The sequence below is a fragment of the Protopterus annectens genome, chromosome 14.part0 (assembly GCF_019279795.1).
Source record: "Protopterus annectens isolate FY-2018-M chromosome 14.part0, PAN1.0, whole genome shotgun sequence".
Taxonomy (NCBI): domain Eukaryota; kingdom Metazoa; phylum Chordata; order Ceratodontiformes; family Protopteridae; genus Protopterus; species Protopterus annectens.
The window spans coordinates 624,117,805-624,140,522 of NC_056748.1; the positions used below are offsets into that span (position 1 = coordinate 624,117,805).

At 45.1% G+C, this 22,718-nt stretch overlaps 1 protein-coding gene across 1 annotated transcript in view; it reads right to left on the reverse strand.

Moving 5' to 3' along the window:
- SIRT1 (sirtuin 1) overlaps positions 1 to 22,718 on the reverse strand; it is a 1,558,788-nt gene that overhangs the window by 1,001,983 nt on the left and 534,087 nt on the right. The window contains exon 4 of the mRNA XM_044056380.1: positions 3,531 to 3,683. Coding sequence (XP_043912315.1) covers positions 3,531 to 3,683 — 153 coding nt within the window. The remainder of the gene's footprint in view (positions 1 to 3,530; positions 3,684 to 22,718) is intronic.

Here is a 22,718-nt window from a genome sequence, read left to right on the forward strand (position 1 = left end):
TGCTGTAAAAGGATGTCCTTGTTCTCTGCTTGAATTAGTCATCCAAGTAAGGATATATTTGTATTCCTCTTTGTCTGCAGAATGCAATTACTGGTGCCAGGCGCTTTGTAAAGACCCTGGGCATAGTAGATAAGCCAAAGGGCAGTGCAGAGAATTGGTAATGCATTGAGCCAGCCTTGAATCTGAGGTATCTTCCTGCATATTTGTCTGATTGGGACATGCAGGTATGCCTCTTTTAGGTCTAAAGTTACAAGCCAAGCTTTCTTGTCCAGCATGGGCAGTAACTGCTGCAAGTCAACATTTTGAATTTTGGTATATCCAGGAATGTATTCAGAATCGATAGGTCCAGTATTGGCCTTCAGGCCTTGTCCTTTCTGGGTACCAAGAACAGTCGAATAAAATCCTTGTCCCCGCTCTTGCTCTGGCACTGGCTGAATGGCCCTCATTGTCCATGAAGGATGAGACTTGTTTTTGTGCCTCTGCCCATTGATGTTGTGGTAGATCTGGCCAGCTGTTTGCCTTTGGCAGGGTATGGAAATGGAACTTGTAGCCTTGCGACATGATATTTAGAACTCCACTTGTCCTGGGTTATAATGTGCCAGTTTTGAGAAAAAAGTGCTAATTTTCTCCCTAAGGGTGCTGCCAGGAAATAAGTGCTTGGTGCAGGCAAGGGGAAGTCATTGGGACCGTTTCCTGTAAGGTTGTGATTTGTCTTCTCCACTTTTGGAGGTAGAAGCACCCCATTGCTTTGACCTGTATGAACCTTGGGGCTGGGATCTGCCTCTAGGGCGTCTGGGTCTGCCCCTTTGTGGTCGGTCTGACACAGGAAAGGACCAATTCTTTGTTGGCCAGTGTCTACTAAACCTAGGTGGCTGTACTTGTAAGAAATCTTTGACCATTTGCATAGATTTAGCATTGTCCTCCATTTTCTTTAACACCTCTTCTGCCTTAACACCAAACAAAGAATCATGCTGTAAAGGTGCATCTAATAATCTAACTTTAACATGATCAGGCAGATTTTGTTCCTTTAACCAAGCATGCCTTCTAATTACAGAAAAGCACTTTAGTACTAGTATATAGTACATTTTATGACAGTGGTTAATATACATATTTTTGTGACTTTTTATTGTATTTTTATTCTCAACAAATGTTAATTGAGTGATTTTGTTTTTAATTAACAATTTTGTTTTTAACCAATTATGTAATTAACTTTTTGGCGCCAAAAATTTGTGTATATAAAGGAAGTGACATGTTAGGGGAAATGGTTCTGAAGAAATCTGGTAAATGCAGATGAAAGCGCTCAACCATTCTTACTAGATGTACTTTGTGGTGCTGGCAGTTATCGAATAAAGTTGTGTGACAAAAAGCAGCAGGCGAGTTTGCTTCTGATTCACGGCTCGAGTCCAGGGGATCTACGTTTGCTATTCTAAGAGTTCTAATTACAGAACCTGTAACAGCGGCCCTGCAGGAGGCCTCTAAAGAATCAAAACCACATTGCAAAGTATGCTTTCCAAATTGTTCAGCTGCATGCAATATATCCTGCATTTCCTTGTTTTCTGCACATTCAGAGTTTAACATTTTCTGTTTAAGCAATGCCATGACATGTTACTGATATTTGAGCATATGAAACTGACCGTTTAAGGCCCTTATAGCCAAGGTAGCAGATGTGTAAACCTTTTTTCCCCATCTATCCAGTGCCCTAGAATCCCTGTCAGAAGGGGTAGGGGGTTTTTTTGCAGCGGCTTAACACCCTTGGAACCCTGAGAAATAGTTCCTGGGTCCGCAGCAGGATTTTTATAAAGGAATTTATGTGGGTCAGGAACCCAGTAATATCTGTCAGGCTTAACCGGAGCTGGAGGTAAGGAGTCAGAGGTAAGGCTAGACTCTGAAAACACATCTACAATGTCTAACACAGGAGGGATGGCTAGTAGCTTGTGCTGAGGTAGTAACAGGAAATCCTGGAGCTTCTTTTTAGACTCTGAAAAATCTTGGCTCTCCCAGTGGAAATGCTCCCTCATGGTATGCAAGGTTTCCCCAAAAGAATAATCCTCAGGAGGAGAAGCTGAAGGTATGGATTCTTCAGCATCAGAATCCTCATAGGGGGGAAAAGAATATTCCTGATCAGAAGAGGAATCAGAAGAAATGGAAATCTGATCTGAAGATTCATAGTCAGTCTCTTGCCTAGGCCTCTGATCAGGAGGGGGATGGGAACCCCTGATCAGGGTAATCAAGTCTTCGGCCATTTTGAGCATCTGTTTTTTTGGGCATGGAGGCCTGTCCACGTGGCTCTTGAGGTTGCTTCTTTGCCTTTGAAGGTGCTTTAGTCTGCCTTTGAAGTTGGTTTGATGTATAGATGTTTGGGTCTGAATACACCCTCAGAAGCCGGTGCCTGCTCAGCGGCTCCGGACCCATCTGAAGGATTAGCGTCCAAGGCTTCAATACCTTGAGTTTCCAGCGGCATGACCAACTCCACGTGGGAATCTGAAGCGGCCTGTGACTCTAAAGTAGCAGTCGTCAGGGGCTGCGAAAGCGCCTCAGAGAAACAGCGAACCGGCGACTGGCTTAGGAGAAGCTTCGACATCTGTTTTGGGCCTCGGCTGTCTTTCTTTTTGTTTCTTGTGAACTCTGGTAGTCGGATGGCTTTCCAACGACATTTCTGGATAATTAAATCTGCGTCCAAAGTAGTTTAAAGCAAAATCATACTGATGCTTAATAGTGCGTTGGTTAAATCTAGCACAAAACCGACAGCCCAGAAAATGATGATCAGAGTCTAGGCACGGAATACAGTAAGAATGAAAATCCTTATGAGGTATTTGCTTCCCACAAGAAATACAATTAACTTTTTCTGACATCAGTTCGGGAGCAGGAAAATAGTTTCCCCAATGGGGTACTTAGCTTTATAGAAGACTTCGGATCTGAAATTCGAACTCGAAAACATCAGGAGTCAACCGACCGACACTTGCGAACTGCTTCTGCTTCAGGCACCGCACGGCCAAGAAAGACTAAAGAAAATGTCGTCTGCTGCCTCTTTTATACCCCTGACGTCAGGGAAGGAGCGACGACAGCCGACGCAGGACCCAAGACTTTGGAATTCAGGCTGACTGAGGGCAACCTGCCAGCAGGATTACCCAAATGTAATGATTGCAACAGTGAAACACGAAGAACATCTGTTCTGATAACATAATACAGACGTTTTATCCCCTGAAGGAAACTTATCTGCCCAGTGACTAACAGTTGTTAGAAGACTGTCAATCACCAATGGCCTACAAGAGGGCTGCTATTCAGTAGCAGTAAATGTCTACAAGGCTTAGCACTACTGATCCTCGAGTTGCCAACAGCTGGGCATGTGGAAGGTGGCCTTAAGCTCTGGAAACTGTTGGGCTATTAAATTCTACTCAGGATATAAACCATAAAGCTAGGACTACTGCAGCAGTGAATGAGCATCTAACATTACAATATCAAGGCAACTTCAAATTCTATATGAAGGTGTAGTAAAGTATTCAAATTCTCAAAAGTTTTCAACTCAATACCTTTGCAAACTTGAAAAATGGTCTTGGATCTCGTTTGAAGTAGTCAATATCAAACATTGCCTGTGGATCTGGAAGATCAGGGAAGCTCTCTGAAAGGCGTGCATAGATACCATCTCTGGATCTGAAGTCTGGTATTCCACAAGAAACAGAAACCTGTAACAATACACAACACAGCAACATTAAACAGAAAATCTTTGCATGCTTTTTGATCAACTTAATAGACACTACTCAGACCAAAAACAAAGTACAGAAATATCCATTTCTGAATCTAGTGGCTTGCTTTTAAGAATGAACCAGGGCAGTCAGATGATCAGTCAGAATAGAAATGACTGGCCACACAAAACACTGCTCTTAACCTCTATAATGACAAAGACAGACTGGCTTGGTTTGCTATGCGAGACTTCCAGAAGATGACAAACTTGGCCGTAACTTAAGAGAAATAGACAGTACCAGCTGGTGTGAATGTGGCCACCATAATATAAAACCTTTCAGTGATTGACTCTTTTTGCAGGGCAGTGTTCACAAAACTTAGCTTTTTACTCACCAGTATCAGTTATCTGGTCAGTTGTCTTAAACAGTATCACTAAGAGCAAGCCCCTTGCAAAACCAGCATTACTTGATACCGTTTTTTGGTTTTCTTACTGAAAAACTCTCAGATGAAACTTGATAAAACAGTGCAGATAATTGCAATGCAGAATGCATGTGAATAATAAATGCAATATTAAAGCAAGCTATAATGCCAGAAAGAGGGTATTACATGGGGAATACCATCACCTACAGTTATTTTAAGGCCAATCTGCCAGATGAACAGGAATTGCCCATCCTGGGATGGTCTGGGACTTCCCTGAAAAAGATGACCATGCCTGGCATTACACTGCCTGGACAACAAGCATATTTTGCCCATCTCTGTACATTTCTGATGTAAAAATTCTACTGCCTATGTTTTAAAGTTAGTGTATGACAATTGTCGGAGGTAGTATTTTTCATTTAAAATACAAAATAAAAAGTTATATACTCACTGTAACATTCCATCTGTGCTGTCCATTTACATTCTTCCTAAACTGTTGGGTTGGGATCGGATCGTCTGATCTGACTTGGCCTTTAACTTTAGCTCGTGGACACCAAAAATATCTCCAGCTCCTCCCTTAACCATAATGCACCAACCCCTAACATACCTCAGATATTGTTTGCTGTTTGACAAAGTAGGAAGTACTACTACAAAATTTTTAACTGAAGAAATCATATCTGGAGCTCAACTTAAAGGACAGTGGTGTCCTTAAAAACTCTCATTTTTGTAAAAAAGGATGGAGGTTGGTGGGAGGGGAGTTGAGGAAGAATGAAAATGGACAATAAAGACAGAACATTATGGTGAGTACACCACTTCTTTATCAGATTACCATTTTCTTTCTATCCTCAACTATTGGAATTCTCAGGTGGACTTTAAGGAAGGAAACTGAGCACAGTTGAGCCAAAGGTTATAAGGACTGGTCCAAGTTGCAGCTGAACATATTTTATCCATGGAAACTCTAGATAGAAACAGGGAAGTAGCAGCCATGGACCTACACAAATGATCTCTTAAAGATCTTAGTAAAAACGTAATTGTTTGAGGACGTCCAATAAATGTAAAGTACAGTTTTGTACCTACCATAAATGTAGATGTTCGAGTATATACACTGCTGCAGTCATTACCACTTGGGTTATCCTGCCGTCAGGTGGTTCCCCAGTCGGCCTGAGTTCCAAAGTCTTCATCCGGCGTCAGCTGCTGTCACCTCCTCCCTGACATCATTGCGACAGGGGTATACAAGATGCAGCCGACGCCATATTCTTCAGTTTTTCTTGCCCCAGATGTCAGGTGACCCTAAAATAGGTAGGCAATTCCAATTGCTAATAAAACATACATAAGAAAAGCAAAAAACAACTTGCAGCTACCAGCAAATACTCCCCATAGGTAGTAAGGGTAGAAGACATTGGTACGTACCAGCCAGTAAGAGGGAGGGTAACCTGGACTGCAGCAGTGTATATACTCGAACATCTACTTTTATGGTAGGTACAAAACTGTACTATGTTCATCATATTACACTGCTGCAGTCATTACACTTGGGTAGAATCCCAAAGCTGAGGAAGGGTGGCTGGTTCTATAAGGTATTAGGGGTGGCTATAAGGCCCTGCAGCACTGCAGTGGCGAAGCCAGCTCTGGATTTAGAGTATAGAGGCAGATGGTAATGCTTGGTGAAGGTATGTACAGAACTCCAAGTTGCTGCTTCCAAAATATCCTTGGTAGGTACTCCCCTGAGGTAGGCAGTTGAAGTGGCTGTTGACATGGCGGAGTGAGATCTAATGCTGCTAGGAACAGGTTTTCCATGGTATGTGTAGCAGAAATGTATGCAATGTCCTATCCATTTTGAAATAGTCTGTTTTGAAATGGCCTTTCCCTGTGCTCCTGCAGCATATGCTACCAATAATTGCTCAGATTTTCTGGAAGCTTTGGTTTTGTCCAAGTAGAAGCGTAACTGCCTATGAATGTCCAAAGAGTGCAGAAGTCTCTCCCCTTTATTCTGTGGTTTAGGATAAAAAGTTGGCAGGTGAATAGTTTGGTTTAGAACCACACTGGATACCACCTTTGGCATAAAAGTAGGGTTAGTTCTTAAAGACACCCTGTCCTGGTGGAAAATAAGGAAAGGTTCCACTGCCATTAGTGCCTGTAATTCTGAAACTCTTCGTGCTGATGTTATTGCCAGGAGCAGAGCAGTTTTCCAAGAGATATATTTTAATTCTGCTGTGTTGGTTGGCTCAAATGGCGGTAAAGTTAGCTTCTCCAAAACAAAGTTGAGGTCCCAAGTTGGAGTAGGTGCTCTGCGGGGCGGTCTTATGTTTTTAGCCCCTCTGAGGTACTGTTTTAACAGAGGGTTAGAGAAAATTGGTGGTTCCGTGTTGTAATGAGCAGAGATGACAGAGACGTGGATCCTGATGGATGAGAAAGAGTCCTTTGTCCAGCATCTCAGTTAAGTATTGTAGTATCTGAGGAATGTTTGGGACAAGAGGGTCAAGGCTGTGAGTTTGATTCCAGGCACAGAATCTCTTCCATTTATCTGAGTAGGCTTTCTGGCCTCCAGAATGACATCCATAACAGCTTTGGAGAAAGGCAATGTTTGCTTGACTAAGGAATCTTCCATGCAGCTAGGTTTAAGGTCTTTAGCTGGCTGTGTAGTATTTGTTTGTTGTGCTGAGTCAGTAGATGTGAGATTTGAGGCAAAATCCAGGGTGCTTCTTCTGCTAAGCTCTTTAAGTTTGGGTACCAGTGCTGGTGTGGCCAGTCTGGTGCAATCAGGATCATCTTCGTCTCCTCCTGCCTGGCTTTTATGAGTACCTTTGGCAGGAGAGGTAGAGGTGGGAAAGCGTATACTTGTAAATTCTCCCAGCTGAAAGACAGGGCATCCACTTTTCATGCTTGCAGATGGTAACTCCTTGTGCAGAATTTTTGTAGCTGGCAGTTTATTGGGGATGAACACAGATCTATCTCTGGGCTCCACCATTTCTGTGTTATTCTGAATATTTGTGGATTCAACTCCCATTCGTGGGGATCCATGATGTTTCTGCTTAGTTCGTCTGTCAGTGTGTTTTTGTCTCCTGGCAGGAATTGTGCTTGCAGATGAACTTGCAGGCTTATAACTGTATTCTACAAGGTCATAGCTTGTCTGCATAGGGGGTAGGAGTGAGTGCCCCCTTGCTTGTTTATGTACCACATAACTGTGGTGTTGTCTGTCTTTAGTAGTAGTTGTCCTGGATGCAGCAGGTCCTTTAAAGCTTTAAGCGCATTTTGTACAGCTAGCATCTCTTTTTGATTGATGTGAAGATGCCTTTGTTCTGCAGGCCACGTGCCCTGAATACATTTTCCTGCCATGTGCGCTCCCCAGGCGTAATCCGATGCATCTGTTGTCAGTGTTTGCCTGGCTGTGGGTTGTGTAAAAGGCTGTCCTTTGTTGAGGTGACAAGCTTGAGCCCACCATTGAAACTCCTGTTGAAGGCAAGGGATTAGTGGTATAACTGTTTCCAAACTTTGACAGTGTTAAGACCATACATTCTTTAGGTACCATTGTAGTTTCCTCATATGCAGTCTGGCATATGGAATTAGTAGTATGCAAGATGCCATGTAACCCAAGGCCTTCAGAATTTTTCTTGCAGGGAGTTGGGTCTTCGTTGCCATCTATTGAAAGTATTGAGTCAGTTGTCCTTGTTTGTCTGGCATGAGATAAGCCATCTGGGCCGTTGTGTTCAAGCTGGCACCCAGGAATATAATCTCTTGTGAGGGCACTAGTTTTGATTTCTTTTCGTTTACTGTGTACCCCAGGCAACTTAACTTTTTTACAAATGCCAGATGCTTTAGAAGAATGTCCTTGCTCTCTGCTTGAATCAGGCAGTCGAGGTATTGATAAATTTGAATTCCTTTCTGTCTTCAAAATGCAATTACTGGTGCCAGGCACTTTGTGAAGACCCTGAGCGCAGTAGATAAGCCAAAGGGCAGTGCAGAGAATTGGTAGTGTATTGAGCCCGCTATGAAACTGAGGTATCTTCTGCAGTTTTGTCTGATAGGGACATGCAGGTATGCCTCTTTGAGGTCCAAAGTCACAAGCCAAGCTTTCTTGCCCAGCATGGGAAGAAACTGCTGTAATGTCAACATTATGAATTTTGGAACTTCCAGGTAAGTGTTTAGAGATGACAGATCCAGAATGGGCCTCCAGGCTTTGTCCTTTCTGGGTACCAGAGAGAGTCTTGAGTAAAATCCTTGACCTTACTCCTGTGATGGTACCTTTTGAATAGCTCTCATATCCATGAGTGCTGTAATTTGTTTTTGAGCCTCTGTCCATTGATTTGGTGGCAGGTTTGGCATTCCTTTTAACCTTGGCAGAGTGTGAAGTGGAACCTGCAACCTTGAAATGCAATGTTGAGAACCCATTTATATGGTTGGGGCCTGTCTCATCTTATTTCTGGCCTGATGCAACCCATTGTCGAGGCCTGTAAGTACCTTGTGTTTGACCTCTACCTCTTGGACATCTGTATCTTCCCCTTTGAGGTCTGTCTGTAATTGGAAAGGACCAATTCTTAGTTGGCCAGTTTCTGCTAAATCTAGGAGGCTGATCCTGTACGAAATCCTTCACCGTTTGCATAGATTTTGCCTTATCCTCCATTTTCTTTAATATCTCTTCTGCCTTAACTCCAAATAACACATCCTGCTGCAAAGGTGCATCCAATAATTTTGCTTTAACATGATCTGGTAAAGTACAGTTTTGTACCTACCATAAATGTAGATGTCCGATAGGAATGCATCTGCAGTCCTTACAAATGGGGTTGTCCTGTCGTCAGGCTGCCCTTCGGTCGGCCGTATTCCAAAGTCTGGGTCTGGCCTCGGCTGGTGTCGCACTTCACCCGACGTCATAGCTGCAGTTCTTCGGGTATAAAGGCATCAGCCGACGCCATTTTCCTCAGTGTTTCTTGCCCCAGATGCCAGGTGCCCTCTTGGAAGGCTAAATTTGGATAAATGCCAATGTTTCCAAATAGTAGAGAGCAAGCACAAAAAATAAGCATGTATGTACATATATACAAACAAATACACCATAACAGATCCCCCCCCCAGCTAGCTATAAGATGGGCAAATACCCTAGGACTACCACAGAGGGGAAGGCGGGTGGGTAATCCTGACTGCAGATGCATTCCTATCGGACATCTACATTTATGGTAGGTACAAAACTGTACTATGTCCTTCAAGGATGCATCTGCAGTCCTTACAAATGGGTAGAATACCATAGCCAAACTAGGGGAGGAGGAAGAAGAGATTATGGTGAAGTTAGGATCCCTTGCAAAACAGCAGTGGCAAACCCTGCTCGGGATCTAGAGTATAAAGGTAAGTTATAATGCTTGGCAAATGTATGCACGGAGGTCCAAGTAGCAGCCTCTATAATGTCCTTGGTAGCCACTCCTCGTAAGAAAGCTGTGGTAGTGGCCGTAGCCCTTGTTGAGTGAGGCCTGATGTTCTCTGGAGTTTTCTTTCCATGGTAGGAGTAACAAAATCTAATGCAATTTCCTATCCACTTGGAGATTGTCTGTTTTGAAATTGCTTTTCCTTCCTTTCCTGTTGCATACGCTACCAGAAGCTGGTCAGTTTTTCTATTGCCCTTGGTTCTGTCCAGGTAGTAGCGTAACTGTCTATGTACATCCAAGGTATGCAACAGCCTTTCTCCCCTGTTCTGTGGGTTGGGGAAGAATGTAGGTAGGTGGATAGCCTGGTTTAAAGACACTCTGGATACCACCTTAGGCATAAATGTAGGATTTGTTCTCATGGACACTCTGTCTTGATGGAAGATCAGGAAGGGTTGCACTGCCATTAATGCCTGTAGTTCAGAAACCCTTCTTGCTGAGGTGATTGCCAGCAGGAAAGCAGTCTTCCAGGATAAGTATTGCAATTCTGCTGTTGCTGCTGGTTCGAAAGGAGGAAGTGTCAATTTTTCTAGCACAAAGTTCAAGTCCCATGCTGGCAATGGTGGTTTCCTAGGAGGTTTTACATTCTTAATCCCTCTCAGAAACTGCCTGAGCAGAGGATGTGAGAAGACGGGGATACAAGCTGTATTCTGCCGAAATAGCTGATGCGTGTATCTTGATGGAGGAATAGGACAGGCCTGTATGGAAGAGCTCTGCCAAGTACTCCAGGATGTTAGCTATGTTTACCAGTGACACATCTTTTCCCTTTGTAGTACTCCAAATGAGGTATCTTTTCCATTTTGCTGCATAATTCTTTCTTGTTGAAGGTCTGCGAGCCTCAAGGATAATGTCTTTAACCCTTTGGGATAAATTTGGGTTAGTTGTTCTTATGTAATGTTCCAGGCAGTCAGCTGCAGAGTTTTTAGGTTTGGATGCAGGATGTTGTAGCTGTTCTGTGTTAGCAGCAATGGGATCAGGGGTAGTGTCCACATTTGTTCCAGAGACATGCTCCTCAGTAATGGGTACCAATGTTGTCTTGGCCAGTCTGGAGCTATCAGAATGATCCTCGGACGTTCCTCTTTGATCTTCAATAGCACCCTGTGCATCAAAGGAAGTGGTGGGAATGCATATGCTATCAGGTTTTTCCAACTGAAAGATAGGGAGTCCACCTTCCAAGCAAGTGGGTGGTACGTCCTTGTGCAGAATTTCTTGAGCTGGCGATTGAGTGGGGATGCAAATAAGTCTATTTGTGGTAGCCCCCATTTTCTTGTGATGGCTTTGAAGATGTCCGGGTGTAGCATCCATTCGTGGGCATCCGTGGTAGTTCTGCTTAATATATCTGCTAGAAGGTTTTCTTTTCCCGGTACAAAAATTGCTTGTAACTGAATGTTGTAGCTCAGAGCCATATTCCATAGGTCCAGTGCCATCCGGCATAGAGGGTATGAATGTGGGCCTCCCTGTTTGTTGATGTACCACATAACTGTGGTGTTGTCCGTCCTTATCAACTGCCCTTCTTGGAGTAATGGTCTGAATGTCTGGATTGCCAATTTTACTGCCAGCATTTCCTTTAGATTTATGTGCAGGTCCAGCTGATCTTGAGTCCATAGGCCTTGTATGCACTTGTCCAGCATGTGGGCCCCCCAACCGAGGTCTGAGGCATCCGTTGTGATGGTTTGGCTTGGTTGAATGCTGTAGAAGGGCAAACCTGTGTTTGATTGACAGGCCTGAGCCCACCATAGGAACTCTTGCTTCAGGCATGGTATTAGTGGAATTTTGGTTTCTAGGCTGTGTCGAGACCATAAATTCTTCAGGTACCACTGTAGTTTTCTCATATGCAGTCTGGCATGAAGGACCAGAATTATGCAGGATGCCATGAAACCCAGGGCTTGCAAAATTTTTCTTGCTGTTAGATGGTTCTGCTTTGTTAATGCCAAGAAGTAGAGGGGGAGTTGTTCTTGTTTTTCTACAGTTAGGAATGCCATCTGTTTTGATGTGTCCAGCTCTGCACCTAAAAAGGTTATTCTTTGGGATGGTATCAGCCTTGACTTTTTTATATTGACTGTATATCCCAGGGCTTGCAGCAAGTAAATGACTCTTTGTAAGTCTTCTGTTAGCTTGTTTTTGTTGTCCGCTTGTATCAGGCAGTCGTCCAGGTATGGATAAATTTGGATTCCCTGAAGTCTGCAATGAGCGATTACTGATGCCAGGCATTTCGTGAACACTCTGGGCGCAGTAGATAAGCCAAAGGGCAATGCTGAGAATTGATAATTCTCTGATCCTGCAAGAAATCTGAGGTATCTTCTGCAAATTGGTCGTATGGGGACATGCAGGTATGCCTCCTTGAGATCTAGAGTTACCAGCCAAGACTCCTTGCCCAGCATGGGAAGAAGCTGCTGTAGGGTCAGCATTTTGAATTTTGGAACAATGAGGAATGTGTTTAAAGCGGACAAGTCGAGAATAGGCCTCCATTTTTTCTCTTTTCTTGGTACCAGGAATAGTCTGGAGTAAAATCCCTTTCCTTGTTCCATAGATGGTACCTTTTCCACAGCTCTCATTCTTACTAATTGAGCTATTTGTTTTAGAGCTTCTGTCTTTTGATTTGGTGGTAGGTTTGGCATTCCTCTTTTTCCTGGTAGAGTATGGAAATGAAACCTGTAACCTTGGTCTATAGTTTGCAAAATCCACTTGTCCCTTGTGATGCAGTGCCAGTTTTTCGAAAATAAGGCTAGCCTTCCGCCTAAGGGTGCTGCTATCTGTTCCCTGGTAGGCGGTGCCAGAGCCAAGTCACTGTGAGACTGTCCTGTTGCAGTGGTAGTAGCTGCGTCTGAGCCTCGCTGGTTGTTGCCCTGCCACTGGCATCCCCTGTAGGCACCCCTGGATTGATTTCTGCCTCTTGAACGCCTATTCCTGCCTCTCTGTGCTTTAGAGGAGTCAGGAAAGGACCAATTTTTGGAGGGCCAGTTCCTGCTAAACTTTGGAGGTTGGACCTGTAAGAAATCTTTCACTGTTTGTACAGATTTTGCCTTCTCTTCCATTTTCTTCAGAACCTGCTGAGCAGGAGAACCAAATAAATTGACCTTATCCATGGGAGCATCTAATAGTTTTGATTTGACATGATCCGGTAAGGCCTGTTCTTTCAACCATGCATGCCTTCTGATAACTATGCCAGTCATGGCTGATCTAAAGGAAGCCTCCAGTGCATCATAGACGCATTTTAGAGAATGGTTACTAACCTGCTGAATGTTATGCACCATTTCAAGAACATATTTCTTATCTAAAGATTCATCAGAGGACAGTTTCTTAGTTAACTGATCAAGCATAAACTCCTGATATTGGATCATATGAAACTGACAGTTCAAGGCCCTAGCTGACAGAGTAGCAGAGGTGTATACTTTTTTACCCCATCTCTCTAAGGACCTGGATTCCCTTTCAGAGGGGAGGGGATTTTTAACAGAGGTAGATGTTACTGCCTTAGGCCCCTGGGAGATGGTCTCGGGATCTGCAAAAGGAGCCTTGTATAAATGGTGATGTGTGTCCGGGACCCTGTAGAACCTATCGGGCTTAGCAGGGGCTGGAGGTAAAGAATCAGGAGCAGTACAAGCATCATTAAATGCATCATCTACAACAGAAAGAACTGGAGGTATAGCTAAAGGCCTATGTTGTGGTAAATGCAAAAAAGTCCTAAGCCTTTTCCTGGAGTCTGAGAAATCTTGGCCCTGCCACTGAAATTGTTCCCTCATGGCATGTAAGGTTTCCCCAAAGGAGAATTCCTCAGGTGGAGAGGCACAAGGAATCGACTCTTCAGCATCAGAGTCTTCGTAAGGAGAATAAGGAGCCTCTAGAGGGTCTGTATTGTCTGAATCATTAGAGGAATCATCCGTGGACACTGGCTCAGGGGGCTCTGCTCTAGGTCTCTTCTCTGGGGGAGGCTGAGAGGCCCTGTCTGGATGAGGTTGGGATCCCCTTATTAAAGAGATGAGATCCTCTGCCAGAGAAAGCATTTGGGAACTGGAGCTGGGCCTGTGAGAGGGGGGCTTAACAGGCACAGACTTAGTAGTTTTGGCTGCTTTAGCCCTGGCAAAGGCCTTAATGGACATGGCTGCAGGAGGCCTAGCAGCTCCATGTGCAGGGGTAGATGCATCCAAGGGAATAGTGTCTGATAATTCCTGAGAAACCACAACAGCAGGTTGGATTTCAGAGGCCGATTCTACCAGGTTAGAAGAGGCCTCGGTAGAAGGCAAGGATTCGGCTGAAGAAAGGACCGCTTGCTCGGCTTCGGCCGAAACAGAGACACTCGCGGTTTGCTTAACCGCGGTTTCGGCCGAAACCGCGGACCGCGAGTGTCGGTCCTTTTCTTTGCGTTTTTTGGCAATTTGTGTAGTCGGAGGATCCGACGGCATAATATACGCAAAATCAGAGCCGAAAAACTGCTCAGCAAATTCCGACCGACGTCTAAGCGTCCATCGGTTAAAAGAAGCACAGGCTAGACAAGCTGCTACGTCGTGGTCTGGGCCTAAACAAGGTAAGCAGTAAGAGTGGAAATCTTTATGAGGTATTTGTTTCCCACAAGTTAAACAGTTATTCACTTTTTCTGACATCGGCTGAGGCAAGAAAGAGTCCCCAACGGGGTACTTAGCTTTTTAGAAGTCTTCGAAGTAGTATTCGGTAGTAGTAATCTCTGGATCTGACCGACCGGCACTTGCGAACAGCTTCTGGCGCCACGCGGCAAGAAAGACTGAGGAAAATGGCGTCGGCTGATGCCTTTATACCCGAAGAACTGCAGCTATGACGTCGGGTGAAGTGCGACACCAGCCGAGGCCAGACCCAGACTTTGGAATCCAGCCGACCGAAGGGCTGCCTGACGACAGGACAACCCCATTTGTAAGGGCTGCAGATGCATCCTTGAAGGACATCGTATGTTCTTTTAACCAAGCTAATGAGAGCCTGTAACTGCTGCTCTGCAGGAGGCCTCTAGAGAATCAAAACGACATTGCAAAGTATGCTTTCCCACTTGTTCAGCTGCATGCAATAAATCCTGCATTTCTTCAAAATTAGGAGGATCTGATTCTGGAAGCATTTTTTTGTTTTAAGTGAGACAGTAAAAACTGCTGATATTTTAGCATGTGAAACTGGCAATTTAAGGCTCTCATTGCTAAAGTTGCAGACGTATATACTTTCTTTCCCCATCTGTCTAATGCTCTGGAATCTCTGTCAGAGGGAATTGGATTCTTGGCTGATGAGGCCTTAATTCCTTTGGGTCCCTGAGAAACAGTTTCAGGGTCAGCTACAGGGCTTTTATACAGAAATTTGTGTGAGTCAGGGACTCTCTAGTATCTGTCAGGTTTAACAGGAGCTGGAGAGGTAAGGAATCAGGATTTAAGCTTGATTCAGTATACACATAATCCACAATATCTAACACTGGCAGAATAGCAAGGGGTCTGTGTTGAGGTAATAAGAGGAAGTCTCTGAGCCTTTTCTTGGATTCTGAATAATCCTGGCCTTCCCAGTGGAAATGCTCCCTCATGGTGTGTACGGTTTCCCCAAAGGAGTAGTCCTCAGGCGGTGAGGCTGATGGCATTGATTCCTCAGCATCAGAATCCTCATAAGGGGGTAAAGAGAATCCTAGGTCTGAGGATGAATCAGAAGAGATGGACACCTGGTCGGATGAGTCAGTCTACATCCTGTCTAGGCCTTTTATCAGGAGGGGGATGGGACCTCCTGATCAGAGTGATTAGGTCTTTGGCCATTTTGAGCATTTGTTTCTTAGGCATGGAGGCCTGTCCTGGAGAATGCTGTATTTGTATCTTTGACTTTAAAGGAGGCTTAGACTTCGCTGAGGGTTTAATGCTTAACTGAGTAGGTCTGAAGGCACCCTCTATAGCTGTGGGTTGCTCAGCTACTCCAGATATCTCTGAAAGGTTAGACTCAGGCTGAAGAACTTGTGTGTCCGAAGGCCCTGCCATCTCCACGTGGGAGTCAGAGGCGGCTTGAGGTTCTATAGAAGCTGTTATCAGGGGCTGCGAAGGCACCTCGCTGAAAACCGGCGACTGGCCTAGAAGAGGCTTCGTCGTCAGTTTTGGGCCTCGGATGCCTATCCTTGTCTTTGCGCTTTTTGTGTATTCCGGTTGTCGGAAGTTCCGACGGCATGGTAAAATTGAATTTTCTACCAAAATAATGTTGGGCAAAATCAAACCAACGTTTAATAGTGCGCTTGTTAAACCTAGCACAAAACAGACAACCAGTGACGTCGTGATCAGGGCCTAGGCATGGGATACAATAGGAATGGAAATCCTTATGAGGTATTTGCTTCCCACAAGAAATACAGTTATTAACGTTTACTGACATCGGTCTGAGGCAAGAAAAAGTTTCCCCAACAGGGCACTTAGCTTTGTAGAAGACTTCAGTTCTGGATTCGGAATAAAAATCTCAGGAGACGGCCGACCGGCACTTGCGAACTGCTTTTGCTTCGGGCACCGTGCGGCAAGAAAGACTGAAGAATATGGTATTGGCTGCATCTTATATACCTCTGTCGCAATGACGTCAGGGAGGAGGCGACAGCAACAGACGCCGGACCAAGACTTTGGAACTCAGGCCAACTGGGGAACTGCCTGACGGCAGGATAACCCAAGTGTAATGACTGCAGCAGTGTAATACGATGATCATATCTTTGTTCATAAATTTAGGAAAGAGAGGCAGATTAATGGACTGGTTAATATTGGATTCTGACACCACCTTAGGAAGGAAAGCAGTATTGGTACATAATGATACTCTATCCCTATGAAAAATCAAGTAGGGAGATTAACAGGCAATGCCTGCAGTTCTTCTAGTGGAGGTAATGGCCGCTAGGAAAATAGTTTTCCAGGTCAGAAATTTAAGATCACATCTTGCTGCTTTGTTCAAATGGGTAGTGAATGGAGAGTGAAGCCTGCAGTATCAGATTTAAGTACCATGGTGGAGCAGAATATTTATAGTGAGGCCTCAGTAGGAGGGTACCTCTCAAAATGGCTTTACAAAGCTTAGATGAAGCCAAGGAATAATTTTCAAAACCAATATGGAAGTTGCTAACTGAACCCTAATTGTTGAGGAGCTGCCTCCTTCATTAAAAACCATTGCCAAAAAGTCAAGAACACTTTGTACAGGAGCTGAGGAGGGGTCAGCATGTTTCTGATGTGCCCAAAAAACAATACTTATGTGCTTACCATAACTTGGTATCTGTGTTATCCTATTTCATTATTCATGTCTGGGTCTTGGATCTGATGGCAGACTCAATCCAGCAACTATACAAAGTAGATTCAAGGCTCAAGCTCCTCCCACTCCCACAATCTCTTTCTACCTTAAAACCCTAAGATCAAGCTTGCTGACCAAGTATAGAAAACCACCAGGGCACTGGACTACCTACACATAGGCAACAATAGCATTACAACCACAAGAGGTGGAAGCTCAAGGGCTCAAACCTCAACCTCTCCAGAACCACCAGAAACATGGAAGGGGGAAGGAGGGCGGGAGGTGATGAATAATGAAATAGGATAACAGATACCAAGTTATGGTAAGTACTTAACTATTGATCTGATGTTATCCATTTCATTACTCGTCACATCTGGGTCAGAATCCCCAGCTACAGAGAATCCTGGGTAGTCATAAGGAAGGACATACCCGAGCACTGTGGAACCAAAAGACGCCCCACCTCTGGAGATCACATCCAGTTTATAATGAGCAACAAAAGTGTGAGGTGTGGACCAAGTGGCTGCAGCACAAATCTCATCTAAGGACATCCTGGCAGCGAAGGCCGAAGAAGTAGCCACTGACCAAAGAGACACAGCTCCATCTTTATCATAAAGTAAACCAGGGAAATGCAACCAGAGATCCATTTAGAAAATGTTAATTTTGAGACTGCCTGGCCATGCCTGTTCAGGGAAAGGCCATGAATAACTGATTTTCTGAAGGGTTTAGTTCGAAACATACAGAATCTCAGCTGACAATGTACACCCAAGGTATGAAGGAGACATTCACCTTTATTAGGATGATTAGAGAAAAATAAACAGGCAACTACATGCCCTGGTTAAGATTTCTTTCAGTAGCAACTTTATGCACAAATGAGGGATTAGTTCGTAAAGTCACTCGGTCCTTATGAAAAACAATATATGGCAGTTTAGAAGATAAGGCCTGCAATTCAGAAACCCTCTTGGCTGAGATAATAGCAATCAGAAAAGTGTTTTTTCCATGAAAGATATTTGAGATCACAATAAAGAGCAGGCTCAAACAGACTTGGGTGAGCGATTGCAGCATCAAGGTCAATTACCAAGGAGGAATGGGATCTTTGACTGGAGGCCTAAGAAGAAAGATGCCTTTCATGAAGGCCTTGCATAACCTCGAGGAAAAGGTGGATGTCCAGCACTGGCATGAAAATTAGAAATGGCCACACACTGCAATTTGATAGTCAAAAAGCTGGCCACCTCCTGAAAACAGGGATGTCAAGAAAAGGATATCCAGAATAGGAGCTGAAAAAGGGTCCAGATGTCGTTCCGCTGCCCAAAAGGAAAAACATTTCCACTTACTACGGTAGATCTTTCGAGTACAAGGCTTCTGCAAGGCCAGAATAATTTTCCTGATGGGAGAAGCCAACCTGGACTGCTTTACTAGGACTGGAGGTGAAGAAATCACAAAGTCAGGTGAAGTGACTGAAGATCGGGAGGTGGTTCTGATGGGTGACATACGAGATCTGGAATGGGATCCGATCCAGTATCCAGGGAGAATACTTGAGATGAGCCCTGAGAAAGGGGAACCATACCTGACGAGACCAGAAGGGAGCAATGAGTACCATGGAAATCCTCAGTCTGAAGGCTTTCTGGAGTACTTTGGGGATTAGAGAAAGGGGTAAGGATATAGGAGACCTAGGGCCAATTGTGTACACAAGTGTCCCTCAGACTGCCGCTTTGGGGGAATCAAGGCAAAGTACCTGCTGCACTTGTTCAATGGGGATGCAAACAGATCACAGCAAGGCAATGGGTGAAAATCTGAGATGCCACTGACAGATTGCAGGACCACTCATGTGTCAGGATGAATCTGCTGAACTGGTCTGCCAAGATGTTGGACTGCCCATGTATGAGCACTACAAAGGAGAAAGCAACTGGAAGAGATAACCAATTCTTACACTCTCATGGCCTCTCTGCACAACAGGTAGGACCGTGTTCCCCCTTGGTTGTTTATGTATCAGACACACTGTCTGCATGAATAGTTACAGTTCCCAAAGAAAGACAACCCTGAAAGGCTTGCAATTAGAGAACTGCCCTCACCTCCATGACATTTATGTGCAATTTGGTCTCCAAAGGGGACCACATGCCTTGGACACTCCTACTCTGAAAATGACCCCCCAACCCTAACAGGGAAGCATCCATGGTCACTGTGGCCAGGGGGGGAGAGAAAACGGCTTTACCCGAAGGAGATTCTCTGACTGAAGCCATTACTGCATGTACTGTCTGCAAATGGGGGTCAATGGAATAGGCATAGACATTGGATAAGATAGAATAGACCGCTGTACTGCCAGAGTCCACTGAAGCACCTGCATGTGGTATCTTGCTAGAGGAACGAGGAGAACAGCCGCCGACATGGACCCCAGTGCTCTCAGAATGAGGTGTGCCTGTGGCAAGAGAACCAAGATGGCCCTGACCTACTGTCTTATCAAGTCCACTCTGTGAGGAGGCAAAGCTGCAATCTCTGACTGCATACAGATGAGTCCTAATGAACTCCAGGCTCTGTACTGGATAAAGCTTCGACTTTGTCACATTGATGGTAATCCCTAGCCCTTTAAAAGTGTGTAAAAGGTATTCTGCGACAGAAACCAGTTGATGCTTCATGGGAGTTAGAAACCAGTCGATGCTTCATGGGAGTTGTGAGGAGGAATCGTCCAGGTATGGAAAGACCTGAAATCCCTGAAGCCTCAGGTGAGCCACAACAACTGCCAAGCATTTGGGTAAACACCCTGGGGTCTGCGGCGAGTAAAAAATGGTAGAGCTCTGAATAGAAAAAGATCGGCTCCAATCCAGAGGTGCAAGTGCCTCCTGGAGCACCTAACTTGATAGGACAATAGGCTTCCTGGAGGTCTATGGAGCATATCCATTCATCCTTCTGAAGTAGGGGCAAGATGGGATGAACAGTGACCATCCAGAACTTTGACTTCTTGACAAACAAGTTCACTTTGTTGAGGTCCAAAATTGGACAGATTCCCTGTCCTTTTTGGTACCAAAAAGAAGTGGGATTAAGTTCCAGATCCTCTGTCTTGTCAGGACCTCCTGGATGGTTCTTTTTTTTTCTAGAAGTGCCAGAACTTCTCATTGGGCCAGTTTTCTCTGACTGGGTGGCAAGTCAGGGAGAACCTTCTTGGTAAGTGGAAGATGGTTGGTAAAAGGGAATGTAATAAGCCCTGGATATAATCTTGAGCACCCATTGATTGTTGCTGAAGCCCAGGCATTTGGGTGAAAAGAAAAACAACCCCTAACTGCCTCCAGGGCAGAACAGCCAGGCAATGCATCAGGGGCACTGAAAAGGCTTCTCAGAGGAAGGTTCTCTGGAGCCCTGACTTTGAGGACCCCTTCTGCCCCTGGGACAGTGTCTACCATTGAATCCCCTTCCCCTATCTCTGGGAGAGGAATCTACTGGAGCATCTTGAAAGGAACCCTGCGACTTGTGGAATCAGTTTCTTAATACCCCGCTGTTGTTTGAAAAAGGACCTTTGGGTAAGTAGAAACCTTGATCCAAACCACCGACTGAGTCTTGTCCTCCTGCTCAATGCCAGTTGAGGTTTCTTTGACAGAAGGTCCAAACAGCGAAGAACCATAGAACGGAGCATTGAAGGGTCCATGAACCCACTTAGCTGCATCCAGGCACGATGCCAGATACAAAACCTGTACCAGCCACTCGAGAATGACCTTCCATCGCATTGGAAATTAACCTCATCAAGGAATTGGTAATACAGTTGAGAGTGGTGAGCTTGGGAGATAACTTCTTGAGGTCCGCTGCCGGCATCAACTGTGAAAGAGACTTGGTGAGCTCGAAGCCCATATCTTTTTGGAGGGGAGTAAAATGCGCCAAATGATTTACGTCTCTCAAGCCAAAATGGCTGAAGCGTAAACGTGTTTCCCATGTCTGTCAATCGCCTAAGATTCACAGTTCAGGGGATGGATGCTGGCGCTCTGTTCTGCCAGCTTCTTCTTTGTGACTGCAGCAACCATGACAGCACTGTCTAGCATGCCCTTGCACCAGTATATTTGGTCCATGGGGGGGGGGGGGTTCACAAACATCTGCTTTCTTAGGAAGTGGTTCCACAGTGTCAGGTTCCTTCCATGCCCTGAATGTGATCAGATCAATAAATTTGTCTGCAGAGTGGAAACCCAGGAAGTATATGGACACAACAAGAACAGCTTCAGGAACACAAATTCCTTCAAAGACAGGGGCTAGAGAGACCAAAGGACTTTCTGCTTCAACAGCTCCAGAATGTCTCAAAATGAGATGTCATCTGGCAGAGATTTAGTGTCCTCCATGAGGGACTCCAAAGGGGAGTCCCAAGTGCCGCCTCATGCACAGTCTTTTCCGAGGTGGCTCTTCCGTAAAGAGCTCATGAGAGGACACAGAAACAAGGGGAATCCCTGGAGTTTTCGACTACTGAAGGCCGTCTCGGGAGCAGACCCTGGACAGGATGAATGGGCTCAGGACACCTTATACAGATAGGCTAGGATGTTCCTGGGATGGGAAGAGGATGACACTGCTCAACACTTGCAGAAAGTGAGCTCTACCACTCAAAAGGCTGAAGGACTTAAGGAAACCCCATCCCCATGTAGCTGAAACCACAAGGGAAGGAGGAGCAGAGCCCACCCCAGGCCCTGGCCTTCTGACAGAACTGGCCCTGAGCTATCAAAGGCCAAATGGCCCCAAAGGAAGGGGCCGATCCAAAAACCCCAGCCCAGAACCCCTCTCCAGGTACTCAGCGCTAACCTCTTGGAGCTAAGACCCACTCTGATGAGAAGCCATAGGGACTGAGCTAGTCAGGGACCCTGAAGGAAGAGGAAAAACGGACAGTGCCTGATCCCCCAACACCCCCCTATCTCCCCAAGCCCAAGTGGGCGGAGTCGCCAAAAGACCCAACTCTGAGCCCCAAGGAAACTTATCTTGTCCATGTCTGAGGATAAGATGCTCCTAGGGGATCTAGAAGAGCCTGAAGAGTGACTGGACTTCGAAGGGGAAGCCTGCTGGGATCCCACCACTCTGTGGCATTCCTGATCCAGGGAAACAACGTATGTACTGGACCCGAAGCCTTCAGATCCCTATGAGATCTGAGAAGCTCAAAATAACTAGCTCTGGATATGACAAATGCATCTGATCAGAACTCTGAAGCACAACCTGCATGGATCAGGGAAAGCTAACTTAGCACAGGGAACAGAGGTAGGATCCGAGGATCTCTGATCAGAAGAAACCTCCACACTGGATAAAGTACAGTTTTGTACCTACCATAAATGTAGATGTCCGAATTGGATAGCATCTGCAGTCATAACAACTGGGTTGTCCTGTCGTCAGGCAGCCCTTCAGTCGGCCGGATTCCAAAGTCCGGGTCCGGCTTCGGCTGATGTCGCACTTCACCCGACGTCATCTCTGTTGGTCTTCGGGTATATAAGCATCAGCCGACGCCATTTTCTTCAGTGTTTCTTGCCCCAGATGCCAGAAGCCCTCTAGAAGGCTAAAAATTTTGGATAGATGCCAATGTTTCCAAAAGATAGAGGTAAACACAAAAATAAGCATGTATGTGCATAAATACAAACAAATACACCATGAAAGAAGTCCCCCCACTAGCTAGCTATTAGAAGGGTAAACACCCTAGGAGTACCACAGAGGGAAGGAGGAGGTAATCCTGACTGCAGATGCTATCCAATTTGGACATCTACATTTATGGTAGGTACAAAACTGTACTATGTCCTTCATGGATGCATCTGCAGTCATAACAACTGGGTAGAATACCATAGCCAACTAGGGGAGGAGGATAAAGGTAGATTATGGTGTGTTTAGGATCCCTTGCAGAACAGCAGTGGCAAACCCTGCTCGGGATCTGGAATATAGAGGTAGATTATAATGCTTGGCAAATGTATGCACGGAGGTCCAAGTAGCCGCCTCAATAATGTCTTTGGTAGCCACTCCTCGTAAGAAGGCTGTGGTAGTGGCTGTTGCCCT